The following is a 20367-nucleotide window of genomic DNA, read 5'->3' as shown; positions in this document are numbered from 1 at the left end:
GTCTTATATTATTAATAATAATAATAATAATAACTAGCAATAATTACGTGTGCTTAGAGCGTTTAAATTGGGTTTTCTGTTCAGCGTCGGGCAGTCAGGAACGCATCTCTGTCATTTTAGAAATGTTCAGACACACATTGGTTTCTGTCTGTCTGTCTGTCTGTCTGTCTGTCTGTCTGTCTGTCTGTCTGTCTGTCTGTCTGTCTGTCTGTCTGTCTGTATGTCTGTCTCAAAAGTCCGTGGAGAGACAGACAGACAGACGTCTTATATGTTTTTTTTTCTCGCATCAATTTCTGTATAGTAGGATTCTACCTCTTTCCTCTGTAAATGAAATAGTCCAGTTAGTGTAGTGGTTAAAACTGATGTCCGGCGATTTTACGACCCGGGTTCGAATCCCACGCTATAAGCATGCTGACCTGCTATTTTTACTTTTACTTCTACTCCACTACATCTCAGAGGAAAATATTGTACTTTTACTCCACTACCATTATTTGAACACTTTAGTTACTAGTTACTTTGCAGATATAAATCATTACATTATAAAACATACATTATTTGCCCTATTTCACATAGTCTATTTGAAAATGGCCGATCTACAAGCTCACAACGCATTGTGACGCATTGTGAGCTTGTAGATCAGCTATTTTCAAACATTTATTTGCCAATACTTTTGTACTTTTACTTTGATTGAACTCAAGTAACATTTTGAGTTCATCCATGACCGTAACAGACGACCGTCATGTGATCCATGGCCAACAGCGAGGCGTTTGTTTTCATTCTTATAAGACCGCGTGGCTCATTTATATGCACGTGAAAGTAACTAAGCGGAAAGTAACTAAGTACATTTACTCCATGTCCACTTGTTGCTGACGGTGGTAGTGTAGGAGCAGCGCTGTAAAAGCCCCAAGCGTCATCGGTGCAGGAAAGATGCGTATTTGGTTGTACACACGGAGACGCAAGGGTGGCGTTTTCAGTCGGAATTCAAATCATGATGCAACACTTTGTGAGCTTGTAGATCGGCTATTTTCGCTACTTTTATGGGACACTGTTGTACAACAAAGTAGAATTCATTTGTGAAGAAAGAAAAACCCATTAACAGTTGAAAATAGCCTACACCAGAGGTTTTCAACCAGTGGTCCGGGGACCACCAGTGGTCCTTGAGGGGGTTCCAGGGGGTCCCCAGCCAAATTAATAGTTAGCAACCAAATTGACCCTTATGTGTCTGTAACTCTTAATGTACAACATTTGTACACTCTCAGAGTTAAATGAACACTGATGATGATGATACAGTGTAGATTGGGACGCCCAAGAAATCTAAATGGTTGAGTCCCTGGCATATCTTTTCAAATGGGGGTCCCTGGGCTAATATGTGTCAATTTGGGGGTCCTTGATGGGAATAAGGTTGAAAACCACTGGCCTACACCATTTCTGCCCATCCCTCTAACTTCATGTAGGCGCATTAAAAATATCAAAATTGGCCGCTCTGAATTTGTATCTGAACAAATACTTTGATAGAAGAGATAGGCCTACAGAGGTACTGTAGGGGGGAGGGGGAACCTGATAGCAGAGTTCCTCACTTGGCTTATTTGGAATAGGCTGCTTATCATTAACATAACCGGTTTGGCAAGAGACTGGGCCAGTGTTGTAGGCTAGTGCTAATTTTGGAAGTGGGGGAGCAAGGTTCTTGAGCGGATTGGAGTTTTTTTTTTGTTACTTTATTTCGGTTTTAGGGTTAAGCTCTGATCCACCCGTCCCCCCCTCCCACGAAAGCCCCCCGACCCCCGCACGCAACCACTCCGCCGCGCTGCGCCAGGCCGCGCTGCGCTAAAACGCACTGTCTGTGCCTGTGGTGGCCTACTGAAAGCTAATAACATAGTAGTATGACAAGGGTGCAATTATATTCAATGATATTCAATTGTTTTGTGGAAAACACATGGCTCATCATGCTTAATTAAAGAGAGACTCACTTGCCTTTTCTTAGTGCTTTTCATTGTTTGGACAGAAGAAATTGTAAACATTTAGCCAATATTCGATCATCATTAAATAACAGACAGTGAACTGGTAAACTGGTGACAGCATGTCATGGATAGCACATTAATTCTTAAACAATATTGAGGAGGAAATAAGTATAAACGAGGAAATAAAACAAACCAAAAAGACGCCAATAACCCCTGTCTTATAAAAACTGCCAAAGTGGGTCGGGGTTATCTGACATGACAGGCTGTGCCACTTTGGTTTTTGTGCTTTCTGCCGTGCGATGTGCTCGCAGCCAAGTCTTGACATAAGGCTCTGGATTCCAGCACCTGAGCGGAGGTCCATGCTGTCTAATAAACATCAGAGCCGACACACGTTCTGTATGCAGTCGCGAACGGAGTGATGTTATTATGAGGTTCAATGTTCATCAAACTAAAGCCGCACACGCATTCTGCCGAGCTGCATGGAATGAGCATATTACAGTTAATAAGGGGTACAAGTGCAGCTGGTACCCTTCTCCCTCCACATTCTATGTAGGCCTAGGCATAGTCCCTAAAAGCATTCACTGAAGATTTTTCGAAATCTCACCTGCACAACCCAATATTATGCTGTTGTTACAAATGTAATGCAGTAAACATGAACGTAGCGTTAACCGTGGTGATGTGTTGGATAATATTCACCCGCAGCTGGTTTTAACGAGACAGCAGCGTATATGAAAATGCTTCACAGATGATCCGATCATCTTTATTTTTAAATTGATGATGAAAGCCGCACACGCAAAATGGGGGTCCCCAATATGGTTATTTTGGGGGGTCATGGCCTGGAAAAGATTGAGAACCCCTACTTTGATGCATCTCTCTCTCTCTCTCTCTCTCTCTCTCTCAGAGAGAGACCTTGTCTTTGTACAGAGAGACAGAGAGAGAGAGCGCATCTGGATAAAAGAGACTTTGTCTTTGTATAGAGAGAGAGATAATTAACATAACCGGTTTAGCGATGAATAGACTGGACAAGGAGCACATGTCGTTGAAGAGTTTTTTGGTTTGCAGTTTACTTAAGTAAAAATATCAATACTGCAATGTAGAAGTAGCCTACTCTGTTACGAGTAAAGTATATATAGTAGGCCTATATTCTCTCTCTCTCTCTCTCTCTCTCTCTCTCTCTCTCTCTCTCTCTCTCTAAAATAGACTAAAATGTTAGAAAATAGAGTTGCATCGCGACTCTTTGTGGGCTTGTAGATCAGATTTTTTTGCCTATTTAATAGCCACGCTGAAATTGCATCTGAACAAATAGCCTGCCTTGATAGACCCCCCCCCCCCCCCCCCCCCCCCGCTCAAAGAAAGAGACACACGGCATAAGTGCACACACAGAAAGCACAGAACGTATGACCCCAGTATATATTAACTATATATATATATATATAGTGCCACTGAACCACCACCACAGAAATACAATTTGTCAATTCAAATGAGCTATTGGCAAGAGAAAAAAATACGTTTATTTTCCCGTCTCGTTTTATCAATTAAGACGTTAAAATTAAACTAATGTTAAGCTCAGCATCATGCTATCTAACTTTATTTGCTTAATATTTTGCTTAATATAAATGTCACATCTTGTACTGTAAGCAACAGACAGGATCTTTCTCTGTCTTTCTAGGAAAAACAGTGCCTAAAAACCCCAAAACAAACAATTTTGCTATTCAAATGAGCTATTGGCATGATAAAACATACGTTTACATTTTCCAAAGCAAGTGTCAAAACATAATACAAAAGTGTAAAGTAATGTATGTACAGTTTGGAGAGGATATACAGTATACTAGTAACAAATATATTCTTGCTGTCTGCTGTGGGCTGTAGGCAGCTGTAGGCAGTAGACCGCTGCTGCCCCTAGTGGCACAGAGTGGAAATCATACATGCCCTGCATGAAACGCATGAGAAGAATGAAAAAAAACGACAAAGTCAATGGTCACCCACTGTATGGACAAAACAGATACAAAGCCTCATGTAAGCCCGACCCCTGGGGTCCGGCAAAAAGACTGAATAGGACAATCAATTAATTTACAACAAATATTTATTGGTGGACATGTTTCCTTACAAACCGCTCTCAATGTTTATGGACTTTTTGGACAACCAATTGCTTGTGAAAACGAACAGAGAATCATAGATTCACAGATCTTATTGTCTCCGCCAGGAGACTATGTTTTCACTTTCCGCCCCCCCCCCCTCGGCCAAGCTAACATTGGTCAAGCCTCACGTGACACGTGACAATACGTTGAAAGAGTGTGCTCTGATTGGCTAGTGAGACGCATGACGTATAGCGGCCTATAAATAGATGTGTCACTTTGAAAGAGTCTTGATCTCTTTCAAAGTGAGGTAAGACAGGACTAATCACGAAATGGCCGAGATTTCGTGATTATTCCTGTATATAAATAGCTTAGACAGGATTAATCAAGAACAGTACTTTCCAGTCACAGTTGATGACACGGTGCAACTAACTCTTATTATGCAAACTGAAGAAGCTAATCATTGTCTGCAAACTGATGAAGAAGCAAAGGCGCAACGCCTATCATCAAAGTTCCAATCTTGGAATAAATTCCAATATTTGCTGGCGGAGACTTGTGCTCCGAGGAGCACATTTTCTAGTTTTAACTTATTTTAGTTTTCCAGTTCCAATTTTGTCTGATACGCACTGTATGTATATTTCGTTTGTTTGTTTCATCACTTCCGATTTCACTTGTTTATTCGATATGGATTTCCTCTCCTGATGGGATTGGTATCTTGAACTGAAAATGTATATATTTCTGTTTATGGAGACCCTGTTGCTGAACAAACTCGGAATATAAGACTTGTTTGAACAAAAACATATCACAGCCCCTTAACGTTCGGATCTTTCTGATAATGCCTCAAATTATATTTCTCATGAGGACTCATACAGAAGAAAAGTGTATAGTTTGTGGTAAAGGCTATATAGTGACATGAGTAATCTGAAAAGATACATGAGGGATGAGGGCTCATACTGGGGAAAAGCCCTTTACTTGTACAGTTTTTGGAAAGGTTGTTGTCAAAAGGGTGATCTGATAAAAACACATGAGGACTCATACAACAGGGGGGGGGGGGGGGGGGGTTACAGTTTGGTCAAAATGCATATCTGAAGATAATGTATGAGGATTCATACAGGGGAGAAGATGTTAGTTGAACAGTAACACATGCTTTTTTTGTTATATAAATGTAATGACCAGATATTTTGCCTATGGTAGATGAGTTCATAACTGTTATTTTTATTTTGTATTACTCAGTGATTACCAGTCATCTTTATTAGCGGCAATCTATAATATGTATGTCCTATGTAAATGGATTTTGAACACATTTTGTCTTCCAAAATGTCTACTGCTGAGCTAAAATGGGCTTTCCATCTCGACTTTCAGGAAAATACCTCTTGTCAACCAGTAGGGGTGCGCCCTGTGCACAGTCTGCTTTCAGATGGAGTTTCATATATCCATGTTTAATATACATACAAGAAGGAAACATGGTCCTACATATAGACTAACTAATTTGTCATACTGGGTCTGGAATGCTCTTGATTATCTAAATTTTGGGTTAGGCTTGGGGTCTGGGGTTTGGGTATAGGGGATAGTGTTCATTTTGAGGTAACATAGGGCCGAGGGAACACATATGCACCCAAGCATAGCACCAAAGCACCATATATGGGAAGGCATACGTCACAAATAAAATGTGACAAGTCACATCTGTAGCTTGTAGCTGTATATATCCGGTGACCCATTGGATTAAATAATTTACACTTAGACTTTGACTGTAATGAATTAACTGTTGGATCTCATGAAGGACACCCTGTTACCTCTGACTTGAATGTCAGCTCCTCTTAGTACTGCATCACGCAATGTGTGTAGGTCACCTCAACGGGGCAGCAAAACAGCTGATCGCAAACTGGGCTTAATTACCCTCGGTATTTGAGATGGCTCTTCGTGCGTGTGGCTTCATAGTGTTTCGGTGTCGGGCCACGTCGGCCTCAAGTTGCTCGGACGACATCCAGTATCTGCTCTTGCAAACCTCTTACGGAGAGCATCACTGGACCCCGCCCAAGGGGCACGTGGACCCAGGGGAGGACGACCTCACCACCGCCCTGAGAGAGACCCAGGAGGAGGCCGGGCTGGGGGCGGAGCACATGCGCGTGATTGACGGCTTCCTACGAGAACTGCACTACGAGGTGGGAGGGAGGCCCAAGGATGTTGCGTACCGGCTGGCGGAGCTGACGGACCCGGACGTGGAGGTGACATTGTCGGAGGAGCACCAGGATTATCGCTGGGTGGAGCTGGAGGAGGCCTGTTCTCTGGTTCAGTACCAGGACCTGCAGGACATGCTTAGGACCGCCCACAAACACCTAGAGGCCCGGCAGGATGAAATCTAATATATAGTACTTAACCACTTTGGTGATGCCCGTTGGGAAGGCATGCTATACCGGATGGGCATTCGTACCCGTACCCATGTCAGTGCTGCTCAACACAATACATTTGTTTAGCGAATCAGTTTGCAGAATTCAGGTGAGGTGATGCAATGCGCTGTCTGAAAGAGACTTTTGCAGTGAAAAAAGTGTGTGACTGGTCAGTGAACTCCTCCATTGCTTGTAAAGACAACTCAGAAAAGATCAGTCGTCTGCATTGTCTATCTACTTAGGAGTTAAAGGATCAACAGTTCTTTATTTCACAACAGATAAAGTCAAACAGATGACAATTAAACCAAGATGAACCCAGTGCTGTATTACAGCACGGCGATGTAAGGTCAATCTTGACCTTACATGATATGTTAAACTATATACAAAACAAAACAAGGGCTCTTGATCTGACAGTCAAGTATTTTGTTCTGAATAAGACTGGGAGAATACCTGTATGCAAAGTGTTTTTAGCGGTGCCAACCGCTCTATATCTGACTTTGTCTGTGTGTCCGTGTGTCCGGGTGTCCGTGTGTCTGTCCGGACACACCCAAGCATTCTTATTGGCTGGGCTATAAACAAATATTGATGACAACATCAATACGGGGCTTATCAAAGGCACCGCTTCCTTCACACAGGGTGTGATTTTTTTAACACGTTTTGAATATTACTAATATAATGCTAAATTATGATTATGTGTGTAATTATTTTCATTATCGAGTATCTTGCATTTGCTGCATGATGTCTTTATGTGTGTGTGTGTGTGTGTGTGTGTGTGTGTGTGTGTGTGTGTGTGTGTGTGTGTGTGTGTGTGTGTGTGTGTGTGTGTGTGTGTGTGTGTGTGGATGACTTTAGACTTACTTGATCAAATAAAAAAGAACACTTGGACTCCAACGTCAATGACTCGTGACTTGACTTGACTAGAGCCCTCTCGAGACCTGAGAGTTATCGGGAGACAGAGATCTGCAATCGTGATACTATAGTGTACTATTACTATTAATTGAAGGGAAGCTTTCATGGGGAAGTGCAGACTTGTGAGTCATGCTTCAATCGCTCTGCTGGCGCTGTGATCCCACACATCTTACACCAGCCTTACAACTTACAACCCTCTGAAGCACTCATCTACCCTGTAAGAGAGGATAATCACACGCACGCACGCACGCGCAGTCGCGCACGCACGCACGCACGCACGCACGCACGCACGCACACACACACACACACACACACACACACACACACACACACACACACACACACACACACACGTGCATTGGCATGAACAAACAACACATAACAAAATAAACATAATCACATGAAATGCACCAACACATAGTACATACCCATGCACACACGCACACACACCCCACACACACGCACACGCACACGCACACGCACACACGCACACACACACACACACACACACACACACACACACACACACACACACACACACACACACACACACACACACACACACACACCCGATCAATGTTGTGCTCAGCCAGGCGGAACAAGTTATTCTCTGGTATTAGAGGGTGTATTCTTGAGCAAACAGATACACACGAGCAGGCCGTCTGAAGGACGTTTCAGGACACACACACGCGCGCACACACACACACACACACACACACACACACACACACACACACACACACACACACACACACACACACACACACACACACGCGCGCGCACGCGCACATGCACACGCACACATCTAGACACTGATATATCCCTTAATAGATGATGTGCTGTGATATGGAGGTGGTGAGATGGACCACAGTGCTTGTATTTGTCTGTTGGTGAGGGAACGAGGGGCCGTGGCAGAACCAGGCCATGCCTTACATTCTTTATTTCACGCTGCGTTACCGGGTCCTCGTTATTCTGACTGACGAAGACGGTTGAGCGAAATTCGAGTCAACCCTCCCTAATGTGGAACCGGCGCTCCAGAACAAACCTGCCTGCCTTTGAAGTGCGCTCTTCAATCTGTTTTGCATACTCACCTTATTTATATTTCATATTGTTGTTTTGCTTTGCATACTCACCTTATTTATATTTCATATTGTTGTTTTGTTTTGCATACTCACCTTATTTATATTTTATATTGTTGTTTTATTTATATTTCATATTGTTGTTTTGTCATGTTCCTTTTCCTATGATTCTCTCTCTCTCTCTTCTCTCTCTCTCTCTCTCTCTCTCTCTCTCTCTCTCTCTCTCTCTCTCTCTCTCTCTCTCTCTCTCTCTCTCTCTATATATATATATATATAACATATATACTGTATTGTATGTAATTTCAGCCACTGTTTTACACCCGTACACTTGTGATGTGATCATCTGACAATACATTTGAAGTGGCCACGTGTGAGAGAGAGTCTGGGTTCTCTGCCTTCCGCTCTTGTTCCCCCACAAAGAGATGGCGCTGATGTCATTAGCACTCAATATTGATTGGATAAAACTAACTTAATGTATTTGTTAATGTACAGACCTCTTTGCTGAGAGAGCTGTAACGATGTCTTGTGGTGTGTTTGGTCATATTTGGTGTAAAAACCACATCCGATGTTCTACAGAGATGTGGGGGGGGGGGGGGGGGGGGGGGGGTGGCAGGATCAGATGAGTCACCCTTCACCATGTACCAAATACTCCATGTCTTCTATTTCTGTTGACATCATCGTCTAACGTGTTTTCATTCCCGCCACGTCAATAGAGAAATACACAGAAGACAGACTATATAGGTTATGTTTTTCTTCTCGCATCAGAACAGTGCAAGAGATGCAAGTTTAAAGTCCCTTTAAACTTGTTTCAAATCAAATTTAATTGCCAATATTTCATATTTTCAACTTTAATATGAAGGAGGGTTATTCCCCCAGGTTTGGAATACGGTCTCTGATCTGGCTTTCAGATGCTAATAACGAACCCATTAGTATTCTTACAGTGTTGAGGAATCTACCGGAAAAAGTTATTCTTGAATAAATGCTTTTCACTTAAATGAATTAAACTTCTAGCATATGCCTATATGAGTCAGATCATTCTATATGCTCAACACTGACAGATATGATCGACAAATGGTTATCTTATACTGACAAGAAAATTGTTTTCCTCACATAATTATGTAGAGTGCAGTATTCCCCAGGGGAGTTGTCTTGGACCACTTCTCTTTTCAGTATTTACCACTGACATGCCTTATGTTTTGGATAAGTGCAGTACTACTCTATTTTCAGATGATATGCATACACTGTTCTTTAAAATATTGATATTGAACAGGTTCAAGAGGCAAATGTGATTGGTGTCACGTTCGATGGGCAGCTATTGAAAAATATTGTTTAGAAAATGGGTAGAGTGAATACCTTGCTCCACAAGATCCTCTTTTCTTAGCCCTGCTTCTAGAGTGCTGTTGACCTAGACACTAGTTTGATCTCACCTTGAATACTGCTCAGCGGTCTGATGTCTGAACTCCAATAAGTGTAGCTCAGATTCAGCCTTTAGAGGAGAGGAGGATGAGGATGCTAATAGGTGTGTTTACGTTTGTAATGTATGCATCAGTGTTCATTTCGTCGACTAAAACTATGACGAAAATTGTTTGTCGACTACCTTTTTTCACTGACGAAAACGGAATAAAAACTAACCAATGACTAAAACTAAGACTAAATATATTGATAATTTCGTCAACAAATAAAGACTAGACTAAAACAAAATGAAATTTTATTCAAAAGACTATAACTAAAACAAAATTTGCTGTCAAAATTGACTGTAATGTCTGCATGCCTTCTCCAGGTGTGCAGCAGAGATCACCGATGGTTCTCAGTACTTCGTGCTGCTGATGGTCACTGATGGAGTGATATCTGACATGATCCAAACCAAAGAAGCTGTGGTCAATGTAAGTACACTCTCACTTCAATGTGCTACATACAGGGGTGGAAGAAGTAATACAGTTTATGTAGGTAAAAGCAGCACCCTCACCCTCATTATTTCACTCACCCTGATTAATTCACTCACAACTTGTCCACGTACTGTACTTGCTTACCCTCAGGCTAACGTCTAGCTCTGTACTTTCATTAATATCTTTAATAGTAACATTAAAAGATAATGAAAGTTTAAAAAAAGATATATATAAGAACCTAACCTTACTATAGTAACCACCTTTATTATTCTTTTATGCATTTTACCCCCCCCCCCCCCCCCCTCCCCACACACATTTATGAGTTGTCACTGCTGTTGCGTCATACTGACTCACCTACCAATTGAGGAGCCCCCACCGGGAGGACGTTTTCTCTTCCATAACTTAACTTGTCTTATCTTTTGGAAAATATGACGGTCAACCATCGTCTTTGCTCCTTTCTTTCAACCTTGAGAATTACATGTATACTTGATCTCAGAGTGACTGCATTTCTCTTGCCCTGTAATCTGAGAAAGAAGTCAATACTTTTATCAATAGCTGTTACCAATGTTTGAGAGGCTGTTCCACTTTCCGCTAAGTGATTCTGAATCCTCTCTATACCATTATGCACCTGCAGCTATCATTGAAATACTGTGAAGTGGAACATATAGGAGAGGATATTTCCTTTGCAGTTTCTAGTGGTGGAACAAGAATTCTCAGATTATTTACTTGAGTAAAACTAGCAATCCCACAATGTGAAAATACTCTGTTACAAGTAAAGGGTCTGTGTTATAAATTGTTGTACAAAGTACTAAAGTATTGACCTCAAAATATACTTAAAGCACCAAAGTAACCCTCTGATGTGAGTATTTGTACTCTCTGTGTGTCTCTAGGCAGCCTCTCTACCCATGTCCATCATCATCGTAGGAGTGGGACCTGCTGAGTTCGATGGTGAGTGTTTAACCCCTTAAACCCTGTGTATATACTGTGTTAACCGGAGTCCCCCAGGGGTCTATACTAGGCCCCCTCCTTTTTTCCCTCTACAACAAATCTATTCAGTGAAAATAGCAGACATACAAGATCAATGCGGCATGTTGTGAGCTTGTAGATCTGACATTTTCACAGAATAGGGACGGTAGGGTTCAAGTGTTCAACCCTTCACTCACAGTTTCACCTCATTTATATAGTCAGTGTCATGCTTGTCTTGCGTAGCCAGACTGTTGCCTCCCACAATATAGTCTGGAGCACGGAAGCGCTGAAAACAATGCCCCGCCTCCTCCGCCTCGTCTTTGCAGTCGTGTACACTTTTTACTACTGTAAATCTCATTATTTGAAGCATATACGATATAGCTTGCTGCTTGGCATAAATGACTATTAACCATTAAGACCTAGATCTGTGTCATTTATTGATTTGAGCTAAAAAGCATTATTTTTAGCGGCGCTAGCCGCTCTATACCTTTAGGTATAGAGCGGATATTAGCCCTCTATACCTGGCTTTTGCGTCAACGTTCTGATTGGTCAGGTCCGTCAACGTTCTGATTGGTCAGGCTCGCCAAGGTTCTGATTGGTCAGGTCCGTCAACGTTCTGATTGGTCAGGCTCGCCAAGGTTCTGATTTAGGTATAGAGCGGATATTAGCCCTCTATACCTGGCTTTTGCGTCAACGTTCTGATTGGTCAGGCTCGCCAAGGTTCTGATTGGTCAGGTCCGTCAACGTTCTGATTGGTCAGGCTCGCCAAGGTTCTGATTGGTCAGGTCCGTCAACGTTCTGATTGGTCAGGTCCGTCTCTGTCTCAGTTTTTGCCACTTACCTTGGAATGCATTTGGTGATTCGCTTCCAATGGCACTATTTAGTGCCACTGGAAGCCTTGAAATAAATTTACAGAGATTTAATATTGTTTCTCTAGTAGAAACACATATCTATGACAAAATATATCAAAGGCGCCGCTACCTTCACACAGGTGTGATTTTTTACTTTGACTATTCAAAAATAGCAGAAATACAAGCTCATAGCTTGTATATCAAGCTTGTAGATTTTTTTTTATCCAATCAATATAGATTTGTTTTTAAATCGTGAAAATGTGTGCAAATCTTTGAATATATATTCTTTTAAAGAGAACATTTTTAACTCAAATCTTTGCTTCTGGGGGGTCCCTGGAAGAAAACATTTTGAGATGAGGGTCGTGGCCAAATACATATCATTTTGGGGGTCCTTGACATGAAAAAGTTTGAGCACCACTGATATAGAAACATACGTTTTTTCAGAAAACTGTTGAATTGGATTCAGGTCTTAATGGGTTAAAATATACATTTTAATGATACATTTTAAATACAATATATTTTCGTTAACGGAATGACAGCGTCCTTTCTCAGCTTTGGGGTGGTGTAGTTCCAAACTCTATATAGCATTTAGAGATTGTAGAATAGTAGTCTGGCCCACGCAAGACTACACTGTTGGGCAGAAACCTTATATGTCTAAAGCCATTGCTTTCCAGGAAATGGGAAAATGTATTTATAAAACCCACAGACACAAAAATCTTCTTCAACCACTGAGATGTATCATCCGATTTACAATCGGCTGCACATCAACAACAGGTGTTGATGTGCAGCCAATTGCAATTCGGAACACCCCCTTCCCCCTCCCCCCTCCCCAATGGGGAGACTATTACTGAAGTCAAGTCAATGGAATGAAGTTTGTACACAGATCAATGCAGCAAGCCACAGTGCGTGCGTGCGTGCGTGCGTGCGTGCGTGCCTGCCTGCCTGCCTGCCTGCCTGCCTGCGTGCGTGCGTGCGTGCGTGCGTGTGTTTGGGTACAATGTTTCCCACACAGTTGGTCAATTGACTTGTGGAACTGTAGCTACTCAGCTGTGTCTGGCGGTCACAAGGAAGGTCAAACATACTGGCTCTATGCACAGCAGCCATATTGGAAAGAAACACGGTACACCTGTACTTCCTGCACAGGTGTACCGTGTTACCAATGATACTAATGAAGGCTCTGTTCCATTCTGGTCAAACAGAGTCAGGGGGCTGATGTTGTGCATGTTGGCACACTGGAAACTACTCTGCTACACCAGTGGGTCTCAAAGTGTGGTCCAGGTGTGGTTCCAAAGTGTGGTTCCTTGAGGGGGTTTAAAATGGCCCCTTACGGGTGTGTAACTCTGAGAGAGTCTGTTCACTCTCAGAGTTATGGGGGTTATGTGCTACACTATATGGAACAGAGCCTTAATTAGTGTCACTAGTCCATACCCGGTCAACGCATCCGTGGGGGGATATGCACACCTGATCTGGCAACCCGGGAGGCAGTTCGTCCCATTTCTGGGCAGCCCCGTAACCATGGCAACATTCTTTTACACAAAAACGCTAATAAACAGCTGAGATTTGGTGATATCGAACGGGCTTCACAGTTCCGTGGGCATGGTAATGGTCAATAGCTATGTGCAAATTCAGATCAAATTGCTCCAGCCATTGAGGAGAACTGGGCAGACAGTTTTGGTCTCACCACCACCACAGAGGTTTCTCAAATTATAGGAGGATAGGAGGATTGGTAAAACCTGTGAAGAAAGTAAGGAAGAGGCCCAATTTCTTTCCAATATGGATGCTGTGCATAAAGCCTCTTGGCAGCATCTCTTGGTGACAGTGTGTGTCCCTCTGGAGCCACCATGCTTCACTAAGATACGGAAACAAACCCTAATGATTTTACTGTGTACTCGTACTACTGAGTACTAACGCTGTGTACTAATACTGTATGTACATTTCTCAGACCAGTATTTAGTATTTGTATTGTGATAACGTTTTTGACACAGTATTTGTAATTTGTATAAAAAATGCTTTTTGATGTATTTTCACCCATCTCTGCTAATTATGTACTACCTGAGTACTAAAGATGTGTAGGCTACTATCTTGACACTGGTATCCACAGTAACTTACAGTGGCTGCTTTTACACTCTGATGACTGGCATATAATTGGTTTAATTATTAACAGGTTCTTCTTCATGTGATTAAGACCTATCTTAATCACACCTAAGGATAATCATTTCTATAATCAGTTCACTGTAGGCTATTGGCAGGGGGTACACAGTCATAATCATACATAGTTGTAATCTTAAATCATGATCATATGGACAGTACAAAACAAAATGCATTTCACATTCAGCTTAATTGAGATCACATGCACTGAGTAACAAAGTGTGTCCTCCTCACTTGAACCCAACAACGTTCAAGTGAGGACGTTTCAATTTGTAGAGATTACTGTATGTACTGTATGTCTGACATAACTTGTGCTAGTTCAACTAGTACTTATACAAGTACCAGTAAGTACCCATCCAACAACCTGTTTCAATATGGAGAGTATGTCTGACGTACTCACTGTAACTTTGACGTACTACTGGGGTTAGGGTTAGGGTAGTCTCACGTAGCCAGACAACTATTCCACTATCTCTGAATGCTATATAGAGTCTGTAGCTACACCTCACGAATTCCGAGACAGGAAGGTATCATCCGTTCGTCATTTCCGTTCACGAAAATATATCTTAAAAAATCTTTACATGTAGTTTTTTAATTTCCATTTCTGCTAAGCATTAAGCTATGCTTAGATAATTTGGATTTGGATTTGGATAAATTTGCGCGACTGTAAAGAAAAACGGAAGTGGGAAGGAGGCGTCACATCCGCTTTATCACTTGATCATTTTCAGGGGCCTGGCCGAAAGTGGGTGGGCCACATGAAATGTTTTACTTAATTCATTAATTAGGTTTCGAGAGCCTATCAGGCTTCGAACCCTATTACATCTCTACACTTTCATTATTATTCTTCCGCCGGTTTTGCCAGTTCTGGCCTAACCGCCTGGTCACTTTTTATGAAATTCGGCAATATGGTAGAGGGCTATGCCAAACGGCGAAAACCCGAAACTCACAAACATTGGCCAAAGGGTGGCGCTGTAGCACTCAATTGAAATATGCCAACTTTGAACAGGTACAGCTCATGCCCTGTTTGACCTACAGCCATGAAACTTTGATACACACATGCGTCTCCTCATGCCTAACAACTTTCAATGTTTGACTTTTGACCTCTGACCTTTAGATCTCCCACCATTTCGAATTCTATGAAAAGCAGTAAAAAGCAGTAAAAAAATCACTTCTCCTGGGATTTATGAGCAATCTGTACGAAACTGTATACACATGAACTTTGGACCAATGCCGACAAACGTAACTTAGCGGATTTTCCATAAGTGAAAACGTTAAGCTTTTATAAGCCAATGAAAATTGCAGCTTTTTTTAAATTATTCATCTGCCCCTAACACATACATGCAGACTCACATTTGTTTGACACTTTGCAATATTGTAGAGGGTCCTTCCAAGTATCACTGAAACCAATCTTACTCCAATTGGTCAAAGGGGGGCGCTATAGCAATTTTTTGAAAATGCAAACTTTAAACAGGCAAAAGTCATGCCTCGTTTGGCCGACAGCCGTTAAACCTGCTTACACATGTGCCTTGACTCATGAGGAACACATGTATCACTTTGACCAGTAAGCTCTGCCCTTAGATTGTCTGCAATTTTGAGCAGTTTGAAAAACATTTAAATCCAGGATTTCTGAGCAATTTGCATGAAACTGTGTCAAATACATGTTTGAGGCCCTTTTTCACAGGTTCAGGTGTGTTGGTTCAATAGCTTGATCGCTTAATCATCTGCCTTGAAACCATAGGGTAGCCGGTTCGAATCCCACCTCAGGTAGACTTAATTATAATTGCATTGCACACAACATGACTATATCAATGAATACATGTGCAATTGTTAAAGATGACGAGAAATGCATACTTGAAAGTAGTTATTTTCAATGTATGACGTAATTCATTCGCGCTTTTGTTTTGTTTTGTTGGATTCTCCCTTTTCACTGTCTAAGGCTGTGTATTGGATAGCTCCAACAGTAGAGTGTGAGTCTCATGTGCCGAAGGTCCCTGGTTCGAATCCCACTTATTACAGTTCACATTTAAATTGCATTGTACAAAACATGACCCTGTTAATTCAGACAAGTGCAATGTTTAGACAATAACACGAAATGCTTTTGAGAGTAGTTTTTTTTTATGTATGACATACTTTCTTGTGAAAATAGCCGATCTACAATCTCACACCTTTTTAGATAGCAACGCGTTGTGAGCTTGTAGATCGACTATTTTCCACTAGTTTCCATTCCGAAATATATTGAGCAGTTTGAAAAACATTTAAACCAAGGATTTCTGAGCAATTTGCGTGAAAGTGTGTCATGTCTGTGAACTCCCTTTTCACTAGTACAGGTCTGTTGGCCCAATGGCTTAATCATCTGCCTTGAAACCACAGGGTTCCTGGTTCGAATCCCACGTCATGTAGAATTCATTATAATTGCATTGCACACAACATGACTGTATCAATGAATGCATGTGCAATTGTTAACCAGTAAACTCCGCCCTTAGATTGTCTGCAATTTTGAGCAGTTTGAAAAACATTTAAATCCAGTATTTCTGAGCAATTTGCGTGAAAGTGTGTCATGTGTGTGAACTCCCTTTTCATCAGTTCGGGTCTGTTGGCCCAATGGCTTAATCATCTGCCTTGATGCCAGAGCGTCGCCGGTTCAAATCTCACCTCATGCAGACCTCAACTCAATTGCATTACACACAACATGACTGTATCAATGAATAAACATGCAATTGTTGAATGAAACGCTTATTGAGAGTAGTTGTTTTCAATGTATGATGTACTTCATTCCCTCTTTTGTTTTGTTTTGTTTTGTTGGATTCTCCCTTCTCACTGACCAAGGCTGTGGATTGAATAGCTTGATCAATACAGTGTTAGTCTCATGTGCCAAAGGTCCACGGCTCAAACCCCACTTGTCACAGTTTACATTTAAATTGCATTATGCAAAACATGACCCTGTTAATTCAGACATGTGCACTTTGCTCTCTCTCTCTCTCTCTCTCTCTCTCTCTCTCTCTCTCTCTCACTCTGTCACAGTCTGTCTGTCTGCCTGTCTGCCACTCTGTCACTGTCTGTCTGTCTGCCAGTCTGCCACTCTGTCACTGTCTGTCTGTCTGTCTGTCTGCCAGTCTGCCAGTCTGTCACTCTGTCACTCTGTCACAGTCTGTCTGTCTGCCTGTCTGCCACTCTGTCACTGTCTGTCTGTCTGCCAGTCTGCCACTCTGTCACTGTCTGTCTGTCTGCCAGTCTGCCACTCTGTCACAGTCTGTCTGTCTGTCTGTCTGCCAGTCTGCCACTCTGTAACTGTCTGTCTGTCTGCCAGTCTGCCACAGTCTGTCTGTCTGCCAGTCTGCCAGTCTGCCACTCTGTCACTGTCTGTCTGTCTGCCAGTCTGCCACTCTGCCACTCTGTCACAGTCTGTCTGTTTGTCTGTCTGCCACTCTGTCACAGTCTGCCAGTCTGCCAGGCTGTCACAGTCTGCCAGTCTGCCACTCTGTCACTGTCTGTCTGTCTGTCTGCCAGTCTGCCAGTCTGCCACAGTCTGTCTGTCTGCCAGTCTGCCAGTCTGCCACAGTCTGTCACAGTCTGCCAGTCTGCCAGTCTGCCACTCTGTCACAGTCTGCCAGTCTGCCACTCTGTCAAAGTCTGCCAGTCTGCCAGTCTGCCAGTCTGCCAGTCTGTCAAAGTCTGCCAGTCTGCCAGTCTGCCACTCTTGTCACAGTCTGCCAGTCTGCCATTATTCTCGAAACCGCTAATTGCTGCTTGCAGCTATATTTAATTCTTATTTTTGCTTTCAATTTCCTCAAGATATTAAATCAGATGTCTTGGAGATTGACAGGTGTCGCGAAGTCACGGCGGTCCCGTTGACCGCCTGACATCGTTAAAAAAAAATCACACCCTGTGTGAAGGAAGCGGTGCCTTTGATGAGTGTGTGTAATTGGGCTAGATATGAACTGGAGAAACAATGTTACATCCCTGGGAAATCATTTCAAGGCTACTCAACAGCGGCACTGGAAGCAAACCGGCATTATGGCAGTTTTAATCCCAGCCAATAAGAAGATGCAGGGGCGGGGCTTAAGTAAGACAGCGCGTCCCTAGTGGTGGTGTAAGTCCACAAACCAAATTGGGACTTGGTGGCATGCTGCTAACTGGAGTTATGGCTGTTTGTAGCCCAGCCAATGACAATACAGAGGGGGCGGGGCTGCAGCAATTAAAGCTTGTCCCTATTGGTGGTCTAAGTTCACGTGGTAAATGTGTATTTGGTAGCATGCTGCAAAGTGGACTTATGGCTGTGTAAAGCCCAGCCAATAGGAAGACAGAGGGGGCGGGGCTTACTACATTTCAGTTCGTCCCTATTGGTGGTCTGAGTCCACGTACCAAATTTGTACTCAGTAGCATGCTGTGAACTGGAGTTATGGCTGTTTAAAGCCCAGCCAATGGGAAGACAGAGGGGGCGGGGCTTATGTAATTACAGTTGGTCCCTATTGGTGGTATTAGTTGGACTTGGTGGCATATGCTGCAAACTGGAGTTATAGCTGTTTAAAGCCAGTGGCCTCCTGGTGGCGCTATAATAGGGCGGGGCGGGGCTTCAGCAATCAATGCTCGTCCCTATTGGTGGTCTAAGTCCACATACCAAATTTGGACTTGCTGGCATGCGAACTGGAGTGATAGCTGTGTAAAGCGCTGTTTAAAGGCAGTGGCCTCCTGGTGGCGCTATAATAGGGCGGGGCGGGGCTTCAGCAATCAATGCTCGTCCCAATTGGTGGTGTAAGTCCACATACCAAATTTGGACTTGCTGGCATGCTGCGAACTGGAGTTATAGCTGTTTAAAGCCCGTGCTCAAACGGACATCCAGGCTCAAACGGACAAACGGACATCCAGGCTCAAACGGACAAACGGACATCCAGGCTCAAACGGACATACGGACGGACATAGTCAGGTGTAGAGCGGCTGGCACCGCTAAAAATCAAACCAATCGTTCAGTTAGTAGGCTGCTACAAGACACTTCATCCCAACACATTCCCAAATATAAGCTATAACGACAATAAAACAACAATAACAACACACTCCCCCAGCCTTCATTAGCACCATAGTACTGGGTTGGTAATCTACCGGTTCCGTGTGAACTTGTGACTTTGTCACTCGTAGCAAGTGAGCGCGCGCGCCAGGGCACACACACACACACACACACACACACACACACACACACACACACACACACACACACACTGACAGACTTCATTATACAGGAACGCGATACGGCATCACCTGCTTCTCACAGTATATTACATAGTGCATAACAGCAAGTCGCAACTCGCAACAATATTCCAAATCTTAACAAGCAACATAGCACCCCATAGCATAGCAGCAGATAACATAGGGACAATCAACAAAAAGCCATTCGGCAAAAAAAACAAAACAATTATGACCTTTAACTTGAAGGGCGGACGCTGTTGTGGAGTTTGCCGGCTGGCAAGGTGAACCCCTCAGGCTCTAACTCCTCCGAGGAGTTGATGTCAACAATACATTCTGTATTTGCATTAACTAGATGCTCGGCCCCGCTACGCGGGGCCTCGCGTCTAGCCCGCGGCCACGCCCACGTAGCGCCCGCGCCCCGCGGCCACTTGGCAGCGCATTTAAGTGGCGTAGCGTCATGAGGGGCAGTGGGGCCGTGGCTTGGTCAGTGAAGACCCTGTAGCGCGGATGATATGTGGTATAGAGGGGCAGATTTTAAATCTCCAGAGGAAACATCCGTGGGCTACCATTGGTTCAGCGATGTGTGCGGTCGCCCTGCGGCCCCTCCTCCTCGACCAATGTGCAGTATTGAGAGCCCTGACGTCACAACATTTGGAGCGATGGGCACTGCACTCTGGTTGGTTAGGGTACACCTACTGCCCAGGTAGAACCCACTTAAAGCCTGGATGGGTCCTAACTGGATAAACCCAGTTAGGACCCGCCTCGGTCCCACATAAACGTGGCTAGTAGGGGCCCAGCTAAGGGCCAGGTAGAAGCTACTTATACTCGCATGGGCATCGCAGTTAAGACCCACATCGGCCCCACATAGAATTGCCTAGGTAGAGGCCACCTAAGGGCCAGGTAGAACACACGTATGTCCACACTGACATT

At 43.3% G+C, this 20367-nt stretch overlaps 3 protein-coding genes across 4 annotated transcripts in view; 2 read left to right on the top strand and 1 right to left on the bottom strand.

The window, feature by feature from the left end:
- The window catches only part of LOC311052854 (copine-9-like), a gene marked incomplete at both ends in the record, with an annotated part of 132331 nt that overhangs the window by 105641 nt on the left and 6323 nt on the right, over positions 1-20367 (top strand). For both annotated transcript variants that reach the window (XM_084068085.1, XM_084068084.1), the window contains 2 exons: positions 10189-10291; positions 11185-11242. In XM_084068085.1, the coding sequence (XP_083924211.1) occupies positions 10189-10291; positions 11185-11242 (161 nt within the window). The remainder of the gene's footprint in view (positions 1-10188; positions 10292-11184; positions 11243-20367) is intronic.
- LOC311052848 (protein bicaudal D homolog 2-like) overlaps positions 1256-20367 on the bottom strand; it is a 424382-nt gene continuing 405270 nt past the window's right edge. The window contains exon 12 of the transcript XR_014601558.1: positions 1256-1272. The gene's annotated coding sequence lies outside the window, so the exon portion shown is untranslated. The remainder of the gene's footprint in view (positions 1273-20367) is intronic.
- Positions 5944-6396, top strand: LOC311053247 (bis(5'-nucleosyl)-tetraphosphatase [asymmetrical]-like; the record flags this gene model as incomplete). The annotated part of the gene is made up of 1 exon (XM_084068705.1): positions 5944-6396. The coding sequence occupies one exon, from the start codon at positions 5944-5946 to the stop codon at positions 6394-6396; it is 453 nt and encodes a 150-aa protein (XP_083924831.1).

The sequence above is a fragment of the Gymnoscopelus microlampas genome (assembly GCF_963454915.1).
Source record: "Gymnoscopelus microlampas genome assembly, chromosome: 10".
Taxonomy (NCBI): domain Eukaryota; kingdom Metazoa; phylum Chordata; class Actinopteri; order Myctophiformes; family Myctophidae; genus Gymnoscopelus; species Gymnoscopelus microlampas.
The sequence above is the reverse complement of the archived record's forward strand: the minus strand, read 5'-3'. Positions and strand labels throughout refer to the sequence as shown.